The sequence below is a fragment of the Conger conger genome, chromosome 6 (assembly GCF_963514075.1).
Source record: "Conger conger chromosome 6, fConCon1.1, whole genome shotgun sequence".
In the NCBI taxonomy this organism is placed as follows: domain Eukaryota; kingdom Metazoa; phylum Chordata; class Actinopteri; order Anguilliformes; family Congridae; genus Conger; species Conger conger.
Genome location: NC_083765.1, coordinates 62,675,812 through 62,698,334, shown reverse-complemented (window position 1 = coordinate 62,698,334; position 22,523 = coordinate 62,675,812). Strand labels below are relative to the sequence as shown.

General features: G+C 45.8%; 1 protein-coding gene across 2 annotated transcripts; it reads right to left on the bottom strand.

The window, feature by feature from the left end:
* Positions 1-1,524: 1,524 nt before the first annotated feature.
* On the bottom strand, positions 1,525-21,792 carry LOC133130702 (tyrosine-protein phosphatase non-receptor type 9-like). Of its 2 annotated transcripts, none has more exons than XM_061245479.1 (13): positions 21,704-21,792; positions 18,787-18,927; positions 17,250-17,339; positions 16,817-16,941; positions 15,732-15,837; positions 13,736-13,846; positions 12,222-13,000; positions 8,700-8,805; positions 7,219-7,288; positions 6,207-6,285; positions 5,850-6,000; positions 3,834-4,041; positions 1,525-3,310 (listed from the first exon to the last, which is right to left on the bottom strand). In XM_061245479.1, the coding sequence occupies exons 1-13, from the start codon at positions 21,734-21,736 to the stop codon at positions 3,087-3,089; spliced, it is 2,223 nt and encodes a 740-aa protein (XP_061101463.1). In that variant the 5' UTR covers positions 21,737-21,792; the 3' UTR covers positions 1,525-3,086. The 2 variants fall into 2 exon arrangements, with proteins under 2 accessions (XP_061101463.1, XP_061101464.1); XM_061245480.1 differs by having other exon boundaries at positions 18,787-18,980; positions 21,704-21,731.
* Positions 21,793-22,523: the final 731 nt, after the last annotated feature.

Here is a 22,523-nt window from a genome sequence, read left to right as displayed (position 1 = left end):
TTCTCCAGGACGTTCGAAAGTACTTAAAGGAAAAGAGAGTTTGTCTCCGAGACACCTCCTCGTGGGGTACTGCTCGTGGGAACATGAGGTCTGAGCTCGGCACGGGGTCTGGGCTCACGACAGTTCTGTGCTCTCCATGTCCCACAATGCACTACTCACTATGTTCTCTCCTCTCCATGTCCCATAATGCACTACTCACAACGTTCTCTCCTCTCCATGTCTCATAATGCATCCCTGACCACACCCTGTCCATGTCCCATACTGTTCTCTCCTCCCATGTCCCATAATGCATTACTCACTACGTTCTCTCCTCTCCATGTCCCATAATGCACTACTCACAACGTTCTCTCCTCTCCATATCCCATAATGCATCCCTGACCACATCCTTTCCATGTCCCATAATGCACTACTGACTACATTCTCTCCCCTAAGTATGGTACCAGGCATTCCTAAATTGGGTGGATTCAATCGGGATTTGCTTTTAACTATAACTTATTAAATACCAAGCATTTTTTTTTCTTCTGAAATGATGACAACTACAATAGATTTTGTTGATTGTCAGCAAAACCAGCAAACCAGAAAATAAAGAACAATCAATACTGATTGGATGCAGGCCCACCTGTGTTCTGTTATACACAGAATAACCACTGTTGCGTCACTGAAGGGTTGGGTCTCCCCAACAGCCAGCATACTACTAGCAACTATAGCAAAGGAATCCTTACCCGGATATTTTCACAGGGACAAGCCCGAAATAAGGAAAGCTGGAGCACACCGAGCTCAGTGCAAACAATTTAACTCCTATTTAACAGAGATACTAGTGTTTCAATGTTTACAGCATTTTCAAGTTTTTTTTTATTGTTGGAGTATGGAGTCCTTTACTGTAATGTGTTTGAGAAGAGTTCCCAGCAGCTCAGGAAGCCTGTTTCAGCAGCAGAGGGATTTCCTCATGAATCCATGTCCATGTCCGTCAAAACTTCCACCAGTCTGTGTCCTGTGTCCCCCCCTCTTTGTTCAGCTGGGACGTGGGCGAGTGGTCTGAGTGCACAAGACTTGTGGCCCTGGGGTCCAACACAGCACCGTGCCGGCACCTGGAGCTGCCCAAGACCGTCACCTCTACAAAAAAGTCCCACACATTGCTGAAGGTTGCTGGAGTGTTACTCCGGTTTCAATCCACACATTCTTTTGGATTTGTTTTGCAGCCATTAGCATGCAAGATGAAGCCAATACTTCCTGTCCATTTCCCTTTCAACTGTTCATCTCTCGTGAGGTTCTTTTTTTTCTCAAAAGTAGGGTTTGCCAGCATTTGGCTAGAAAATGCCACAAGGCTACACTCCCAGTCAGTACACCACTGGGGAAAGTATGTGGCCTATTATACTTTTACACTAAGTCTAACTAGTCTAACTAGCACAGTGAATAAAAGTCTCTTCCCACCCAGAATCCTTCCGATTCCAATCTGGCCCATAGGAATACCAAGTGAAGACTACCATCCTCCACTTCCCAGAACACAAATAAAGACACATCACCTTCTATGACTTTTTTTAATGAGGACAAAAAGAGTCTGATGGAGAGAAATGGGCCGATGCCATTGGCTAAGGGGTTTCAATGAGCTGACCGAGGCAGTATGGATATGGTTTTGGCCACAGCGTGGATTCCTATAGCGTTCAGTTCTCCTGCAATACTCTCTGAACCTGTCACAAGAGTAGGTCTAAGAAGACAAAATGGAGAAAAATGGCAGCATCATCTTTGTCTTCTCTCTGGTTCTCTCGGAGTCCACTCTCAGCACAAATAACCGTTTCACAAGATGAGAAGAGTTCAACAAGTTTAAAAAAAATATATTAAAAAAAAAAAAGTTTCAACATTTCATTGTCAAGAAACAGAAAGCAGTCTTCAGCTCCCACAACATAATGCCAAGTAGCATCAAAGAAATGTCAACAGAAGTCCACTTAAGATTTTTTTGTCATTTAGCTTCTTTTTAGCTTATCAAATCAAAATAAAACAGGTTTTGTTTTTTTAAGCATCGTACCAACATTCATTATCAATACTGTCAAAGTTTTATAAACACACAAATAAAATAAAATATTGTATGTTGTATAAAATACAAAAGAAAAATAAAATATAATAATTACCAGAGGTGAACCAAGAGACATTTTGACACTAGCACACACTAAAATGTACCCCTGAGATTATACAAAATAAAAGTAAAAAATAAACTGATTGAATTAGATTGATTGCTATTAGGCCTTTATGCACACTTGGCAAGCCTGAAGGCACATGAATACTGAGGCTGAATGAACCCCACAATGCACCGCTGTATAGGTCAGAGGTCAAAGGTCAGAACTACAGGCAGTGTAATGGAACGAAATCAGCTTAAGGCCGATTTATGCAAGTTTGTCAAGAAACCAAAGACGACACTGTTTTGAGATGATGTAAGACCTGACAGACCACACAGGTTTACAATAGAATATTTGTATCTTAATCTCTGTCATTTGTATGAATAAGATAATCCACGATATATATCTATATATATTTATACATTTGTTAACAATGTTATGTCTATATTTAAACAAGGCTTTTTGTCAAAGGCTGTTATGCACAGTATATAAATGTACATGACATGAATATGTAAGGGCTTACAACTATGTTCAAGAGAAGCATTGAAGGTGATACCTTTGGCTTTAAGGTTAGTCTACATATCAACAAAAATACTGTACAAAAATACAAAACACGGCACGCACGTAAAAAATGCGACAAAATAACTACAAGAACAGAAACTGGACCAAGACCGAACAGACTAATATATTATAATTTTCTCAAAAACATTTGTTCAAGTTTTCTTTTTTCAATGTCATGGTTTCTGTTTGAAACAAACAAAATGGTTGGGGGGGAGGATTGGTTGAGCGGGGAAAAAACAAAACAAAAAAAAACACAAAAACTATGATACAAAGGTTCAAGTTTGCCATTCCACATGTGCAAGTCAATATAAAATGCTACAACTTGTAAGACACGCCTCTCGACTGGGTCGGGCCTTAAGAAAGCTGGAAAAGCAGAGGGGTGGACGTGCTCCTCCTCCTCGGCGGGGGGACGGGTCACTCGCTGTCGGTCTCCAGGTCGGAGTCGGACCACTGGACGGGCGGCAGCAGGCCGCGGCGCTGGGCGTACTCCATGACGGCCGTGTAGCAGAAGTAGTACTGGTCCCAGGTCTGGATGCTGAAGGCCCGCTGCGCCCGCATGCGCCGCACCGTCTGCTCCACGTCCACCGTCCCGATGTCCTCCAGCCGCGACAGACAGATGTCCAGGGTGCAGAACGTACCTGGGGGACAGGACACGGAGGGAGGGAGGGAGGGAGGGGGAGGGATGCTTAGGACAGGGGTTCCCAAAGTCCTGAAAGACCCCTGTCCTCACGCCCAATCAGCTGATCCATTGAGTTTGCAGTTACAAAGGTAATTCCACTAACTTGCACAACACAAGTACCGACATGCATTTCAGTTCTTTTTCCATAAGATTACAACAGCCAATTATCCACCAGAGAACAACCACGACCAAACACCATAATGGCCACCTGCGGGACCCTGCCAAATTACTACAGCCCGCTTTTTTAGCACTCCAGCTGCCTCATATTACAGGTGCACACATCTGGACATGTACTAAAATAGTTCAGTGCAAGACTTTGCTTAAGGACACAAAGGCAGTGTACTACCTGAGAATGGAACCTGACACCCTTATGTTTCAGGCCCAGTTACCAAACCACTAATATTCTCACAAATCCCAAATAAGTGTAGACAACAGACAACAAGGATGTACAACACTGGTACATAATCCCAGTCCCGAAGTACCTGTTCTTCCGATGCCTGCACTACAGTGGACCACCACAGGGGGGCCCCCCGGGGCGCCGCTCCACTCAGCGCTGACTGCCTGGAAGGAGGCCTCCTGGTGCTGCAGGACCTGGGCCCTGAAGTCCAGCATGGCCGAGGCCGACTTGGGCACGCCGAAATCAGGCCAGCTCACATACAGGTAGTGAGCCAGGTCCCGACACTCCCCCGTCTGTACAAACCACAGAGAAAGAGAAAGAGAGGGTGCCATCTTTGTGGCTTCACTGAAATAAAACTGCACTACATGATACAACAATTCCTAAGAAATGGCTGGCATTTATATAGCGCCTTTATCCAAAGCGCTGTACAATTTATGCCTCACACTCACACTCACACTCACACTCACACTCACACTCACACTCACACTCACACTCACACTCACACTCACACACTCACACACTCACACACTCACACACTCACACACTCACACACTCACACACTCACACACTCACACACTCACACACTCACACAGCAACGGCGATTGGCTGCCATGCAAGGCACCAACCAGCCCGTCTGGAGCATTTTTGGGGTTAGGTGTCTTGCTCAGGGACATTTCGACACAGCCCAGGCAGGGGATCGAACTGGCAACCCTCGGATTGCCAGACAACGGCTCTTACCACTTTGAGCCAATGTCGCCATATACTGAAGATTCAATGAAAAGCCTGATGTACAAGGATAATTTCATAATTGTGCACTAGCAACCATTTACGGCATTTACACTAGCAACCATTTCTCTTGGGGGAAAAAAGCCATTTGATTCTATGGGCTCAGATTTCATTTGCGAGGGATACATACAGGCCCAAGGCCAAGCCTCATCGTGGCCCCCTGGTTGCAGTGCCACAAGGCCCTGGAAGCAATGCGGATAGAACGGTATGTTTGTGGGTACGGCTCAGCTCCCCTAATGAGCCCAGCGCATACATCTCTGTACAGATGCAGCAGCTCAGCATTCCTGTAGTTCTGGTCTTAGAGGAATGGGGCTTATTCTCAGGGAAAAGACACGACTCGTTCCCTGTCTCATTCCGCCTCGGTCTCTTCAGTGAAGATTTGCACCAGCTGTATCAAAACTGATACGCAGAAGAAGTTCTGTAGCACAATGTACGTCCTCATTGACATTACAGCCCCACTGTCCTAGTCAAAGGATCTCAGCTCTAAGGGACTAAATACATTTGTTTGTGTATTTGGCAGCTGAGCACTTTGTTGTTTCCTTCTCTGTCACTAGAAGCCTTTCAAGGGGAAAAGGCTATTCACTGTACTACTAGTTGTGGTGAGGAGTCATGAAAATTCAATCATTTCAATAGCATTGCAGTCCTTTTATTTTTCTTCCCTCCATTTGAGTGCATATTCCGCCTTTTCTTTCAGCAAACAGTGATACTCTCTATGTGTTCTTAAAATAAAAAATAAAAAAATAAAAAAGGATGCATTACAATAAACTTCACCATCATATGAATACACCTCATATCTTCAGAAAATATGTACATTTTTATGCTTTTTTGTCCTCTGAGAATTGACTTTGCATGATTAACTGTATGTATGTATCACTGACTTCCACAGTGCAACTTGGACCATGTGTGTGATGTATGCTTTACATGCAGACCTGAGGACGTTGGAAAGACAAGCGTTTGAGTGGAAACATTGTTTAGAATGACAGATCCAGTCCAAACAGGGACCATGGCCTTAAACAGCACCAACCACTGGCCTCAGTCATGAACAACAACCCCAGACACTTACATAGACATATTCAGCCACAGCCCACAAATAAGTTATTTTCACGGGCCATAATTTGGGAGACACAGAAGGTGTGTGCGTCTGGGTGTGTGTGTGCACATGTTGTGTGTACGAGTGTGTGTGTGTGTGTGTATATGAGTGTGCATGTATGTGTGTGTGTGTATGTATGAGTGTATGAATGTGAGTGTCTGTCTGTGTATGTGTGTGTGTGTGTGTGTGTGTGTGTGAGAGAGAGAGAGATACCAGCCTCCTCACCTCAGTGTTGCTGAGCTCCAGGTGAGACAGCTTGAAGTCCTGGAACATCTGGATTCGGGTGTTCCTGACCAGGAAGTGGCCGTGCTCCAGCGTTCGTCCCGCCTCCAGTGGCCAGTACTGGCCGCATTTGACCCGCCCCCTCTCTACCACCCTGAAACCAAAAGCCTGTCAATCACTCTCACCATCACATAATGGACAGTGCTTGCATTCATGCGCTTTCACCATTCTAAGAGGGAAATAAATCACCATATTTGGCCCATAGTATGAGTCATACATGCGTTTCCGAACATCCCTGAATACGTCTGTAACATTCTGCTGTCGTGACTAACTAAACAATACAGAGTGCTTGAGGTTCACCTTGTCGTCATGACGATGATCAACACCATTTGTTCCCACACCATGCGCCAGAAGTCACCATACGTTTTTGGCAAAGGGCCTGTGATGTGGATAAATAAACGTTTCGTGAAATGCTGGCTTGTGCCATGCCTGTTAAATACTGAGTGCTAGCTCACACTTCTAATTCACATTCAGACACTGATGTCAGTTTAAACAAAATACTCATACATTATCATACACATGTGCTTTTCATAGTCGTGTTACACTTCTAAAATGAACTAGTATGGTGGAAAGAAAGGATGATTTTTATCGTCTTTCTCCTGTTGGTACACATAAAAAAAAAACTATTGTTTAGTTTATCAGATGAAGCTCAGATGATTTATCAGATGATAGCTTGGACCCTTGATGACAAAGCCATTTAGCAAACAAATGTGTTCTATACTGTATCAGAATAATATACAGCTGAATCTAGTCCCACCCCCAATTCCCATAGAGATCCATTCAAATGCAAAGAGTTTTAGTATTTAGTAGGACAACCTGAGAACAAGATATCCAGACTCTGGTGATGTTGATAGGTCACAGACATCAGGAAGTCATGCTATGCAATGGATATGCAACCAAATACAAAACATGACTATTTTATTTGACATTATGTTAAATTGTCTAAAACATTTAAATAGGGATATGTATAAAAAGTGCTGTAATTACTACAGGGTGCAACCAAAATGTATAAAAACATAATTTAATAAAATATGAGAATCTGCAATTTGACCACATATGAATTGCTAGATCACAAACTGTGGAAATAAAACATTAATCAAAAAATCCAAGGCAAGGTGGCAAGGTGGGTCCTGGTACTGTATATATTTTTTCAATTGAACCTTTCTCTACACTGAGCACACAGGCTCATTCACAGCACCGCCCTGTTCAGTAGCCCAACCCGGATGTGTGTGCATTGTGTGAGGCTGGAGCACCCAGAGGAAACCCACGCAGGCCGAAAAGTTGCAAAAACCCCACACAGAAAGAAACTCACCCTGAGTGGCAATATAGGCTTTACTTCTCTTGTATCCATCCATAAAACTTGCATTGATATAATCAGAGCACTGGGGAGATAGCAGTTCAAACGTAAAAATCCAGTTACAGTTGTGTTAAAAAAGAAATGGCAGTACAACATCAGTAATCTGTTATTAGTAGTCATATTTCTGCATGGCAAATACTTTACTTGTAGATGTAGTAGTGTAATAGAAAAACAACAGACCCAACTGTATGAGTAATGAGTAATTGACTCATTCATTGAAAGGGGCGTGTTCAAAATAATAGCAGTGTGGAGTTTAAATAGAGAATTAATTAATTCTGTGAAAAAACAGGTGTCATTAATTGTCCTTTATTATGGAAGAAGGGAAGCAAATGTTTCACACATTGTTATTAAATATATTTCCATTCTGAATTTGGCCGTTCCAAACATTTTTCGGAGGAACAACGTAATTTAATAACAAAGTTGATTGGAGAGGGGAAAACGTATAAAGAAGTGCAGCAAATTATAGGATGCTCAGCTAAAATGATCTCAAATGCTTTAAAATGGCAACAATAATCTGAAACATGCGGAAGAAAACGAGCAACTACTGTTAAAACATCAGAAGAATAGTCAGAATGACAAAGCTGAATTCAAGCCACAGTACACTGTAAAGACAGTGAAGCAAGGTGGCGCAAAAATCATGGTATGGGGATGTTTTTCATACTATGGTGTTGGGTTGGTATACCAGGGATCATGGATCAGTTTGAATACATCAAAATACTTAAAGAGATTATGTTGCTGTATGCCGAAGAGGAAATGCCCCTGAAATGGGTGTTTCAAGAAGACAACGACCGCAAACACACGAGTAATAAGAATGGCCAGCTCAATCCCCCGACCTCAACCCCATTGAAAACTTCAATCTTGAAGTTAAATCTTTAAAAATTTCCTCAGTTTAAACAGTAAGTGTTTGAGTTTGAAGAGAAAAATGTAGACATTGCCATTTTTTTTAAACAGATAAATATTCCTTTTCTTTGAAAAGAATAACACAGACTTGATTAAATTTGTTACTGCTTTGATTAGGAATTGAATGTGTAATGTTTCCACAACATTTGAAATATGGAACTAAAAGCTATTAAAACATATTTGCACTTTATTCACTTTTTTAATGCACTAGAACACAACTGTACATGACACAATAAGTGCACATGTTCCTTCAAAGTTAGAGAAATGTTTAAGCCCTCCCCTGCCACCTAGTGGCATGGTGAAGTAAAAGCAAGTGCTATCAACTCATCTCCTAACCAGAAGTATGGAAGTATGGGGGGCTGTAATGACCAGAAAAGAAGCTGTAGCCAATAAACACAAAGCCCACAGGCCATGCCACAGTAAACTCATAACAGGTGTTGAACACTGTCACACGATATAATGCTAGACAGATAGCATGATAGAGCGGACACCCAGGCAACGGCAGGGAGAGGAAGACTCAGGTGAAGCACACGTACCTCATCCTCGTCATCGTCGTCGTCGTCCTGCGGGCTAAGTTTCACGCGCGATTGGTCCAGGCAGAGGACATCGCTGTACCTGTTCTTTATCTGATTGAGAGGTTTTCTGCAGAGAGAGAGAGAATGAGACAGAGAGAGGCTTGTAATGCTGAGTGAGCCGAACCTGTCCAATTTGAGCCTTGAACACAGACTAAGGCAGGTGGCAGTGGCCCTCGCGCCGTGGCCATTCTGTCTGAGACTGAGAGCGTGTGGGTGTGTGATGTCCTCAGTGGCAGTGGCCCTCGCGCCGTGGCCATTCTGTCTGAGACTGAGAGCGTGTGGGTGTGTGATGTCCTCAGTGGCAGTGGCCCTCGCGCCGTGGCCATTCTGTCTGAGACTGAGAGCGTGTGGGTGTGTGATGTCCTCAGTGGCAGTGGCCCTCGCGCCGTGGCCCTCGCGCCGTGGCCCTCGCGCCGTGGCCATTCTGCCTGAGACTGAGCCGCACGCTCCAGGCCACACTGAGCAGCGGCAGAGGGCGGAGCTACAAGCCTCATCAACACAATGGTTGGTTGAAATAACTGAAGTCACTGATGACTCACTGTTTTGTACGTCGCTTTGGATGAAAGCGTCTGCTAAATAAAACGTAATTTAGTAATGTAATGCACCTGCTGCTGTGGCACACCTCTGATCCTCAGGTGATTTAAGTTGGCCTCCAAAGTGATGTGGGGGAATGAGATGTGATTTTATAGAAGACTGCTTAGGGGAAACAGTTTAGAGTCGCCACATGTCGTGTGACTTAGAGGCAAGGGATCTGCACGTGGGATCCCACGGTTGTCATCTGCGCCCCAGGATTTGGTTTTGCTCGGTTTTTCTTTCATATCCAGTAATAATGAAATGATTCCTGCGAAAGCAGGAAGTGAGCAGGCCGCCACAGAAGGCAGAGCGCTTGGACTGGCCCTGGTGAGGATAGAAGGGTCGTCTTCCAACCAAGGGCAGCCAACCTGTGGAAATGGTGGATGCGTCCTGTGCCCTTTTGTTTTCATTAGGATCACGGCACATACCTAAAGTTAGGGATCTCTCTGTAAAGTAAGTCTAACTAGGAGCAGTACGGTTTGGCCAACATCTTATAGGCTTAAGTTGATCAATTAGTTTCCCAGCACAGAGGGATTCATAACTAATGTAATGTAAGGACACAGTAGCTCTGTCCTACTGCTGGCTCCAGGAGGGCCTGCCCTTCCACCAACATCCTCTACCACTAAGAGCTCCTAGAAAGAAACTCTGAACTCCCCTGAGAAAGAGCCGTGTATTCTGGAGACAGAGCGTGTGGGTGTGTCATGTGCTCAGAGTGTGTGTATCTGTGTATCCATGAGACTGAGAGCGTGTGGGTGTGTCATGTGCTCAGAGTGTGTGTATCTGTGTATCCGTGAGACTGAGAGCGTGTGGGTGTGTGATGTGCTCAGAGTGTGTGTATCTGTGTATCCATGAGACTGAGAACGTGTGGGTGTGTGATGTGCTCAGAGTGTGTGTATCTGTGTATCCATGAGACTGAGAACGTGTGGGTGTGTGATGTGCTCAGAGTGTGTGTATCTGTGTATCCATGAGACTGAGAACGTGTGGGTGTGTGATGTGCTCAGAGTGTGTGTATCTGTGTATCCGTGAGACTGAGAACGTGTGGGTGTGTGATGTGCTCAGAGTGTGTGTATCTGTGAGACTGAGAGCGTGTGGGTGTGTCATGTGCTCAGTGTGTGTTTATGAGGGTGTGCTGTCAACACCCCCCTGCCCCTTTCAGCATCACTTCCTGAGTGTCCCAATCACAGTTTCAGCAGTGATACAGCAGGCGTAACACCTTTCAGCTTTGTTTCAAACAAGCGCTTCACTTTTTAAACTGGTGGAGAATCAATGGGCCTTTTAAGAGAGGCACGTCCATGTGGACACACACTGCCCTACAATAACATCCAAACTCTTGACAGAGACGTGTTCCTATGTGAAGACACTGAGACACAGAAAGTGATTTTTGTAATAAACATGACCTTTGGTCTGAGAGCGCAGCGTAAACGTTCATGCTTGTGCACTGGGGAGCGCAGAGAGTGTCTGTCTGAGCCCTGAGACGTGGAGTGAGAATCTATCGCCTCAGAGGGAAACCATGTAAATGAGCCGTGCATAAAAGAGAACTGCACCCAGTCTGTGCAAGCCAGTTTTCCCGGCACTGCTATGTAATCAAAGTTTCCTGTGCTTTACAAATATTGAGTCTCTTCCTTAAAGAGAGAAAAGTCTACGGCATGTTGTGTGCGTACTATGGACTGATCGATAGAGATGAGCGCTGTTAAACAGAAAAGCGCATAATCAATAATGCAACAAAGCCCAGCTTCTAACAAAATGTGTACGTGTGTTGTAGCTCTTTTGGAACACAGGACAGGGCGTAAAAATATGAGGAAAGGTCAAGGGTCACGAGTGGCTCTCAGGGCCCCGCCCTCCCCCCTTCCTCTTCCTGCCGGTTCCCATGGCCATGGCCCCGCCCTCCCCCCTCCTCTCTGCTCCCACCTCTAACCCTGCTCATGTCCCCAGGTCCCTCTGCCCCTGCCTCTAACCCTGCTCATGTCCCCAGGTCCCTCTGCCCCTGCCTCTAACCCTGCTCATGTCCCCAGGTCCCTCTGTCCCTGCTCATGTCCCCAGGTCCCTCTAACCCTGTTCATGTCCCCAGGTCCCTCTAACCCTGCTCATGTCCCCAGGTCCCTCTGCCCCTGCCTCTAACCCTGTTCATGTCCCCAGGTCCCTCTGCCCCTGCCTCTAACCCTGCTCATGTCCCCAGGTCCCTCTGCCCCTGCCTCTAACCCTGCTCATGTCCCCAGGTCCCTCTGTCCCTGCTCATGTCCCCAGGTCCCTCTAACCCTGTTCATGTCCCCAGGTCCCTCTAACCCTGTTCATGTCCCCAGGTCCCTCTGCCCCTGCCTCTAACCCTGTTCATGTCCCCAGGTCCCTCTGCCCCTGCCTCTAACCCTGTTCATGTCCCCAGGTCCCTCTGCCCCTGCCTCTAACCCTGCTCATGTCCCCAGGTCCCTCTGTCCCTGCCTCTAACCCCGCTCATGTCCCCAGGTCCCTCTGTCCCTGCTCATGTCCCCAGGTCCCTCTGTCCCTGTCTGGGCTAGGCTGGGCTCGCAGCTCATTCTGACTCCAGCACAGTGGCTCTGTTCTGAGGGCGCCCCTTTCTGACAGAACATACACACCTTCCCTGCCTCTCGCTACAGTTCCTTTCACATGCACAGGTAACACACACACCAACAAACGCATACACAAAAATGTTACTTGCTTTTGAAAATGCTGTGCGATGAGATAAATTTGTCGCTGAAGGAAGAAGGTGGGGAAACGATGAATGAGACAATCTCTCAGGCTTTAAACACAATAGCCAAAGTAGGGAAACATTTTAAGAATTTGAGTGAGGCATCAATTTAACCTGTAGTCAAGGGTCTCAGATGGGCACATGCTCAGGCTAGGTTCTGTAAGACTGCACCCCCACCCCTCCCTCCCCAAGCGCGGGACTCTTACTTGGAGCAGTGGAAGGTTCCGGAGGGCGGCTCCTTGCGGATCTCTTCGTACTCCTGGTAGATGCCCCTCTTGCCCTTCCTCTTCACGTACGCCACCAGCTCCTTCACGCCCATACCGCTGGGCTCGGGCATGTGCACCGACAGGGACGAGGGGGCGCAGTCCTGAGACCCCGCCGGGCGCGACCACTTCTGGGGCAGCGGCGGGACCCCCGGCTCCCCTTCCTGTTCCTCCTGTTCCTCCTCCTCCTCCTCTTCCTCCCCTTCCCCCTCCTCCTCATCCTCATCCTCCTCTCTCCCCCCAGACACAGAGTCCCCTCCTGCTTCCAAGCCCTCTCCGCCTTGCGTCAGGTGCAGGGGCGTGTCTGGAGGCGTGTTGGACTGGGGAGGCGGAGCCCTGTTGGCGTTGGCCCCGCCTCCGCAGTCCCCGCCGTCGTGCTCGCCGCCAGCCTCGCCCGGCCCCGCGGCCCCGCCCCCCAGGAGGGCGGAGCCGTTCCAGTAGGCACTAGTCCTGCCCTGCAGTTGCTGCCGGTGGCTGTGCAGGTTGGCGTTGTTGTCGTTGTCGGCGCAGTTGGAGTTGAGGCTGTGGCCCGTGGGGGAGGGGTCCAGGCAGTAGGAGCTCAGCAGCGCGCCCACGCAGTCCCCGCCCTGCGGGTGGCGCTGTGAGTTCACACAGCTCTGGATCCAGGCGATGTGGCTGTACTGGGAGCAGCCGCCCAGGTGCTCCGGCAGAGACTCCATGGGGATGTGGCCAGCCAGCTCGTGGGCCTTCACCGTGCACACCTGCACACACACGCCATTGTAATCATGTCAACACACACGCGTGAGCTCGCACGCGCACACACACCAACGCAGTCATGTAAACTCACACTCACACTCACACTCACACTCACACTCACACTCACACTCACACTCACACTCACACTCACACACTCACACACTCACACACTCACACACTCACACACTCACACACTCACACACTCACACACTCACACACACCAACGCAGTCATGTAAACTCACACGTGTGAGCATACTCACACACAATCACACACAATCACACACAATCACACACAATCACACACAATCACACACAATCACACACAATCACACACAATCACACACAATCACACACAATCACACACACACGCCAACGCAGTCATGTAAACTCACACACGCGTGAGCATGCACAAACACACACACACCAATGCAGTCACGCAAACACACACACGTACACCAATAAACACACACATGCATGTAAATACACACATCCATAAGAATACACAAAAACACACATAAGTATACACAAATAAACACACAACATGCGTTTACAACAGCTGAGAAGAGTATAGACAGAACTCATTTCTAATTATGTTGCTAAAAATGTACAGCTGCAACCCAGCCAATAAAGCACAAATCCTTCAGGGGTGAAAACAGAAGATTAAAACTGAAACGAAAGCAAACGGACACAGGCCGGGGGTGGAAATGTAGTCAATGCAGTATGAGAGGTGTGGACCCACCCTCTCTCTCAGCTTCTCACGGACGAACAGCCGCAGGACGGCAAAGGGTGCGCGGAACCACAGCGGGGATGACACGATGAAGACACACTTGAGCCGCGCAGGGAACGCACCCTGGGGACGAGGGGGAGGCAGCGTCAGAGCTCCATAATGCCTTACATCTCTTTAAAGCCATTCCACCTATGCACCTACGACAGTGCAGAGCAACACGTTAACGCACCTGCGTTATACATTTACTCACCAAGTAGCCACTGGTTCTGCTGCTGTCAGCAGTGCTAAGAGTGACTATGGTGCCCCTGTCGTAATCAGTGCCATGTAGTGGACATTAAAGCGCTGTTCTTATCAACACTATCAAATCATGGGCTCATTTAAAAATACATATTTCCCCGGAAGACTTCAAATTGCTTTTTTAATTGATCTCTGATAAAATGCCCTGTAACTGAATTTCATTGCATTACATAGATTTCCTGTTCAAATTAGAAAGTACTTATCCGTGTACGGTAAAAGGCTAGCAATAATAATTCAGAGAGCAGCCCTTGTTCTCTTTAAAACAACCAGCACTGTCAGCTTACCGTAGCAGCACTGAGGGAAGTTATGAGTGACCTTTGCGTGATATCAGACAAGGGGGGGGTAGAAATCTCTCAAATTAGAGACTGGAGGGGGCAGTCCCAGCAAGCCCAGCGGAGAGGGTTTCACTCCGGAAGGCGGGATTAAACACCCGCAGAACAAGCTTAACAAACCTCAGTGCAAGTATGAACACGATGGGCCCAGGCACCAGGTTCCTGCAGAGGTGTGCTAAGCGTGCTCTCCTCCTGCTTTTGGGTTTCGTACGTTTAAATAACTGTCCCATGAACACCTGCGTGTCAGCAGTGGCCTATGGGCTCTGAGAAGGCAGACTGATCATTCGCCTCCAGCTTGATTAGCAAGCGTTATTACACTAAATGTACCCAGGCAACACCACTGACACAAGTCAGAAACAGATGCAAACATCACAATAACAGTGTCCATCTGAGCAACGAACAATAAAACATTTAGAAAGGCTTGCCCAGATTAAACACTGTTAGTCGTAACAGCATTTAGAAACAAATTTTAAAAACTTAAATAATTATTAAATTAATTTAATAAGAATTGATTTAATATGTTGTGCATTATATAATGTTTTTAGATGTAAATGTGATCACAGCAAAAATAATGAGAAATCTGCCCAACACCTTTGAGCATTGATTAGTCGGCTAATTCATTGCATGCCTGTAAATCAGGGAAATGGGTTGACAGTAATTAGTTGGCTTAAAGATAAGATTTCTGCCTCAGCTTCCAGCTCAACAGCCACCAATGGCCTGAACTCTTCCAGTAACTGCAGGCCCTGCAGCTTGTGAAATCCTAAATAGCATCTTGTGTAAACCGCTGAATATTTAAAACTGCTGGCCTGAAACCGCCACCACTCCATTTGCAAATGAAACTGCTGCATGACAGCGCCATTTCCCAACAGCACGGCCCTGATTGATGAGATTGGTCCAGTTCGAGCCAAAATACTGCAGCTTTAAGAAGACTGCACACTACACTGCCAAACACAGTACACTTCTTACAGTACTATTCTCTCAAACCAATTACAATACTTACAGCACTATACACTCAAACACAGTACACAGTTCTTAGTGCTATTCTCTCAAACCATTTACAATACTTACAGCACTATACACTCAAACACAGTGCACTTCTTAGTGCTATTCTCTCAAACCAATTACCATACTTACAGCACTATACACTCAAACCAATTAGACACTAATATACAAATCAAATACAATACTGATACCAGTATACTCTCAAACCAATTACAATACTGATACCAGTATACTCTCAAACCATTTACAACACTGACAGCACGATACTCTCTAAGTCCCTCCTGTGTTTGTAGCACACCTAACAGTTTGTTGTATATTTGCAGAATGACACACGACAGCGTGTGCGGCCGGCAAACGGGGAAGTAAAGCCTGATTACTTTGAGGAGGTTGAGGATCTTCACACACAGCTCATAGTCGAAGTTCCCGTACGTGGAGTTGGTCATGTCGTAGATGAAGATGAGGCCATCCCTCTGCGTCTGGATGCTGGGACAGACGAACAGACGAACGGACGGACAGACAAACAGAGTGGTGAAACTGGAGCCTAGCTTACCAAGAAACGCAGAAACTGTTCCCATAATGCACCCTGTTCAAACGGCTGAAATGTCTTTAGACTGAGACTGAAATACACCAAAGAGCTTCCATTTAATAAAGACCCAGGGCTCAGCACTGACAGAGCGTCTGCTCAAACAGAAACTGCCACTTCACTTTCATTCTGATAAATGAGCTGCCTGCTCAAAGAAACCTAGAACCATTTCCCTAATGATTCTGTCAATGACACTGAGCTTCCATATGAATGTATGTGTTCATAACACTGCTTTTAATGCTTAGATTTGACTTTAACGTGTACGATAAAACCCTGAGTTTAATCACACATTGTTCCTGCTTAGGAGGAACAAAGTTTGTGACAATCAGTGACTACACATTCTGTCCGTGAACAGCCACACTATTACAGTCTGATGTGATGATCCTAACCAACAGTAAGAATGCCAAGCTCTGTCGTTAAAGCTGGAAAACATGGTGCCTTTCTTTAAACCTCACACAGAACGTCCTGCTGTCCTTGCTGATTGGTTTAAGCCTCACTGGCTTGCACACAAGCAGAGGACACAAGCAAGATGCAGGGCACATGAACATTGGGGACATTTTTAGACAGCAGTTTATTAAGTCGTTTTAGAGTTGGCACACCTAAGCTCAGGATAGGGCTGACATAAGTGGAACACAAGTACGCAGGCACGTGCCTAAAAATAGTTAAGATAAAACTGTAGTGCATCTGAAATATTTTAATCTTTGCATGCATACTTGCATGCCACTTATGTCAACAAATCTCAGAATGGAGCGATTCTTCCAGAGAGGAAACGCACATAAATCCACTGTTCAGAGAAGCCACATAACACTCATCCATGGCACTGAAGCAGAAAGTGGAAAGTGGTTTTCAGAAACGGCGTGACTGCGTTTTCACCGGTACCTTTCGATGGCTTTGTCCAGCTGGTATATGATGGCCTGCAGCACGGCCTTGTGGGTAGTGACATCTGGCCGGTGGAGTCGAGCAGTGAACAGGGCCAGGGCCGCCCCGGTGGAATCACGACCGGGCTGCATGGAGGAGCGCGAGAGAGGGGAATTACGTGCACGCAAAACAAACCGCTTACAGCTATTATTCAACAAGGATGACACACTGCAATGAGTGGTGGGTTGTGTAATGCTGTGACTGAACACTGCAGCCACAAGATGGTGCAGCCTGTACACCCAACAGCCAAACCTCTTTACTACTGAACAATAAAACACAATGTGAATGAACACACAAAGACCAGTTACAGGCAGTTATGGGCTCTCCACCAATCAAACACTCCGAAAACAGCGCCTCTACCAATGCTCTGAAACTGCGCTTGCACTTGGCTCACCAGCACAGTGAACTTCCCACTGAGCAGCTCTGTCCGCAGGGGCTCCTCGTCCGGGTCGATGTTGAAAATTCCCTCCTTTATCCTGGTGTTCTGGAGGAGAGAGACAGCGTGCACACACATGTTTGTTTAATCAGGCGGTATAGAGTCTGATCAGGCCCATAGGGCTTCCAAGTGCTCCATTTTCTTCTATTATGTTATTTTTTCACACTTCACAAAGCAGGGGCCTATAATCCTCCGTGTTCTCCTCTTTAACCTTAAAATCAACAACCAAGTCAGACCAATCATGTGAATTGAGTTAACGGTGTAATTAGCCCTTCCAAAACTCGACTGTTCTAGAACTCCACTGCTTTCCTTTACCAGTAGTGATTGTTACATCAGCACATTAAGAACACTCTAATCATATACTGTATTTGTGATGTTAAGTGGTTACCTACCTATTAGTAATTGATCAATTAAGTGTGGAGTAACAAAGTAAAACATCAGACCCTGTGTCTCACCCTAGGAAGGGCTGCAAGCCCACGGTCATGAAGGATGACTATTAGAAGCTGATTCAGTAAGTGAAACGGGCTGTCAGCAAACGCACACATCCCCCTGCACAGTGCTCTGGAGTAATACTTTCAGAAAAATGCTACTACACTGACTGAGAGTTCATTTAAAATAGCACCACTGCATCTCTACATTAGAACAATTAACTGTCATGCATATGATTTTGGAGCAGGTCCACAGACTAGTCCACAAGGCTGCCAACAAATCCCTAACTCTGGTAGGAGCGAAATCACAGATGGCCATCATTGACTATAATGTACACTGTTTCTATAAAAGAAGCAGAAATCAGCTACTGAGACGGTGGAATCCCTGCATAAGACCAGCCCAGCCACGTCACCTCTCATCACTGTGTGACAGCGCTACTGTAACTACGAGGCACCGCTCATTTCTCCTGCTACTTTTCACACAGTTCTGCTTTTACCACCTGATCCAAATCAGTCTCCCTGGGACAGACCGAACACCAAACGCCACGTAACTGAGGCTGCTCCAAACAAAGAGGGGGATAGAGGAGACGGAAGGAGGTAGAGAAAGAGAGGGAGGGAGAGAGGAAAGAAGGACAGGAGAGAGGCAGAGGAAGGAAGCATGATGGAAAGGAGAAGAGAGGTAGTGAGATGGAGTGAAATAAAGAAAGAGAGGGGGGGGGGGGGGGGGGGGGGAGAAGACTCTGACCTCTCGTGGCTCCATCAGTTAATCCAGCTGACTGAGCCTCACATTGGAATGAGGAAGACAACAGCAGGCACTGAGTCACATACTGCACACTCACAGAGCCCCAACACTCACATACTGCACACTCAGTGCATCAACACTTACATAATGCACACTCACAGAGCATCAACACTCACATACTGCACACTCAGAGCATCAACACTCACATACTGCACACTCACAGAGCATCAACACTCACATACTGCACACTCACAGTATGTAAATTCACAGATCACACTCATAGTGAACAACATTGCAACAGGACACAGTGGGGGGGTGCACTTACCTTGTACGCCTGGAAGAGGTCGATGGCTCTGTTCACATCAAACTTGCGGGCGATGAGGAACTTGATGGCGGTGCTCTGGGACACCAGCACCACGCTGGGCTGCTCAAGAGCCCTCAACTCCGCCAGAAACTCCTCCACAGCCTGGCGCAGCACAGATACGCATACAGGCATGATTAACCCAACTCGTCCACAGCCTGACCCAGCAGATACACACATACAGGTGTCATTAACCCAACTCTTCCACAGCCTGACCCAGCAGATACACACATACAGGCATGATTAACCCAACTCTTCCACAGCCTGACCCAGCAGATACACACATACAGGTGTCATTAACCCAACTCTTCCACAACCTTATCCAGCACCATTCCATAGGTTCTCACACCTCCCCTCCCAAAGCACATCTTGCCCAACAGCTAGAGATCTCGACCAGCTGCGGATTGGTAGAATCAGGTGTGCCAAATAAGGGCTGAATCAAAATTAAAACCCTCAGGACAGTAAATCTCCAGGAACATGGTTGGGCAGCCCTGATGTAAATTGTCAAAGATATTCACTGGAGCCGCAAAGCACAAGAGGCCAGATAGCTGTTGGGCAAGAGCCAGCACGAGGTCACACCATCTGACAGACAGAGCGAACGCAGTAAGATCCCGCTACACCCCACAGTCACACAGCATCGCATTAACTGCAGAGACACCAGTAGCACTGAATATCTCCCCTCCGCAAGACAGGCACATCATCTCAGATTAGCCCTGCGAAAGAGAGACAAAGGAGCTGAAGGGTCAATGTCTTTCAGGCCTTCGGGGGTGCAGACAGAAAGAAAGCAGACAGCCCTGGCCGTAGAGTCTGCAAATATTCTCAGACTAAAGATGTTTATAGGACCTATAAAATACCCAGTACCCACTGGAACCAGTTCAACACAAAAGGCACAGAATCCCCCAGCATGATTCATCTGGAATTTCAAATTGCTATTATACAGACTGGTTATTGTTTTCCATGACTGAGGCCATGATTCAGGAATCTAAATGCCACTAAAGTAATTAAATCCTCCACGGGTAACAACAAATCAAATCTTTAAATATTATGTTCATGATGAAAACTGACACCATTAAATCGCCACCGACTTGTCATAGCCTCCAGCACCGATTATGAAATTAACTGATCATACAAGGGAGGAAATATTATTCCCATGAAATGCCCAAGTACTGGCCAAAACTACTCCCTGTTATACAAAAATCTGAGCAAAACACGTCTGGCATCTGTCTGAGAAACATCCGGAGAACTCGGGAGGTCGATTCACTGCAAGGGAAAGTTGAGTCTATAAATTAGGTTAAACACGTCGCTTTAATCCACTGCAGCAACCCAGCTGATCCGGAGAATAAGTGATTATCAAGTCGTCCACTTACGGACTGTCTGCAGCCCAGAATGAATCGATCTCTAAATTGCACAATGTCAAGCGCCTCCACCCAACATCTCATTTTGATAGCATCTAATAGCCCACACTGAAATGTCGCCGGCCCAAATTATCATCCAGGCCAATGCAGGTTTCATGTAAATTAAGCAGCTATAAATGCCGTCTATAATGCCTAATAGCATTTTGGAATAGCGTTCGACCTTGCTGGGGCAAAGATGTCAATAAAAACAACGTATAGGCTGGCGCTGAACCTTCTTTAGGATAAGTCGTATAGGTTCAGGTCTTTATCTCCATTACCGAACGTATACAGACCGAGCTGTTGTTGAGCTGCAATACGAATCAAAATGAACAAGCTTTTGCTACATTTTTCTTTATAAATTGACAGATATTCTGGAAAATTACAACATGCAAGAAGCCCATCGAAAGTAATTATATTACAATTAGGCTTAAAAAATACGGCCATTTAAAAAGCGTTTAATTAAAGGTAAGTTAGGTACACACAGTAGGCCATATATAGGGATGTTTCTTCACATCTTTTCTTTAGCGGAGACATCGAACATGACTTCTTGAGTGATCAGTCGCCAGCCTACACACAATGAATACAATAAACACATAGCTATGGTTCCTTATCTGACAAATAATTGGGATGTCCACAAGGCCGTGTAAATTTGTCGAATTTAGGAAATGTATCGAACCAACAATACATTAAATAAGTTAACATTTTGAAATGCTGAGTCTTGTGTCCATATCATACAGCTATCAAAACAACGAAGCGTCAGTTAATCAATGCATATTAATAAGTGTTCCAAAAAACTTGCCATGGATGTTGCCCACGTCTAGCCAACTAACGTTTCTCTTCCAGTAACATCGGCTGATATTCTAAATCTCGCCAGCTTTAGCAATAATGCACAATGCAATTAAACAATAATGTTCAAGGCACGCTAAATCCACGAAACGTATAGCTAAGGTGGTATACATGTTCTTATTATGGTGCTGGCCAGCAGTGGAAGTAAGTTATGCATGTTAGATAATATTGCAAGCTTGACTGCTTCCAGGCAGATAACGTTAAGCAAGTTAGCTAGTTTTATAGCGACATTGAATGTCTCACGAGCGAATAGCTAACATTAGTTAACCGTGTTAGATGAATAGCGTTAGCAGGGCCAAGCTAGCGATCTCCAAGAATTAGCTGGCGGTCTATGTCGCTAACTATAGTTAGCGGGCTAGCATAATACTTGTTGCAAACGAAGGCATGAAAGAGCCTGCTATATGATTGCTGGAATTACAACCCAGGCCTTCAAATCACTCATACATCTGTTATTTATCGCCCTTTTCTCAGTTTGAGTGGTAAGTGTGTGCTACCAAAAGCAAGCATTCTATCAATATCAATTCAGCCAACCTGAAAATACCACTCTAGTTACAAAAGACAGGCAGCGGTCGGACGACGGACGTACAGGGACAGTTATCGGAATTTAGGGGAAATAAATAACACCGTTACCCAAACCTTACCAGCTCTTCTTGGCTTGTCAGGGCTTCCGCCATCTTGAAGCCTCAGCAACGGCGTCGCTGTGGTCCCTCCCACTAAGCTTCGCCGTCACGTTGCCGCTCTACAACCCAAGCCAAGGTCCCCTCTGGTTACTTCGGGTAGAGCATATTCAGTGGGTAGTTTACCCATAGCCTGCACCCCATTCATAATCAGATTTCGGTTTACATTTCGATCGATAGACGAAATGTACAATGATGCTACAGATGATTCTGATTAAAGAGGTAATGACATTTATATGGCACGTAAACTCAGTGAGCACTTTAGGTATTAGTACACGTATTAAGTCTTCTGCTGCTATGGCCTATCCACTTAAAGGGTAGCCTAAGTATTAACCTACTCATAGTATGATTTATTGCATTATTATTTGTCCACTTGCAGGCTTGCTACATTCATACATGATAGACTGTAGCTTACTTATGAATAATTAATCAACAATACATTAATAGATCACATTTTCTAGAATCTCCTCTGTTCTATGTTCTTGTGCAGTTTGATAATGGTGTTTAAAATAAATCTGGTTAAGCACAGATGAAAGCTGAAATGGTCACTGTTATGACATGAAACACTAAATGCTGACATAAACTTCTCTGTTTGTGGTATCATGATTTATTTATTTTACAAAAGTGCTCCAAGTGCCACAAGCTATGGGTTAAGTCTCCATGCTTCTGTGGAGCAGCAATTTACATTTATTAAACTGGCCTCAGCAATTGAGGAACTGGGACCAGATCCAGTTAATCACTTTAGGCCTTTCTAATGGGATGAGTTGTAGTACGCATGTGTTTT

Coding starts and splice junctions, on each gene's coding strand:
- LOC133130702 (XM_061245479.1), bottom strand. CDS start 21,736: ATGGCGGAAGCCCTGACAAGCCAAGAAGAGCTG. Junction 13,847..15,731: donor AGATCCTCAACCTCCTCAAA/GTAATCAGGCTT, acceptor CCTCGTCCCCAG/GGTGCGTTCCCTGCGCGGCT. Junction 13,001..13,735: donor GTGAGAAGCTGAGAGAGAGG/GTGGGTCCACAC, acceptor GTGTGTGTGCAG/GTGTGCACGGTGAAGGCCCA.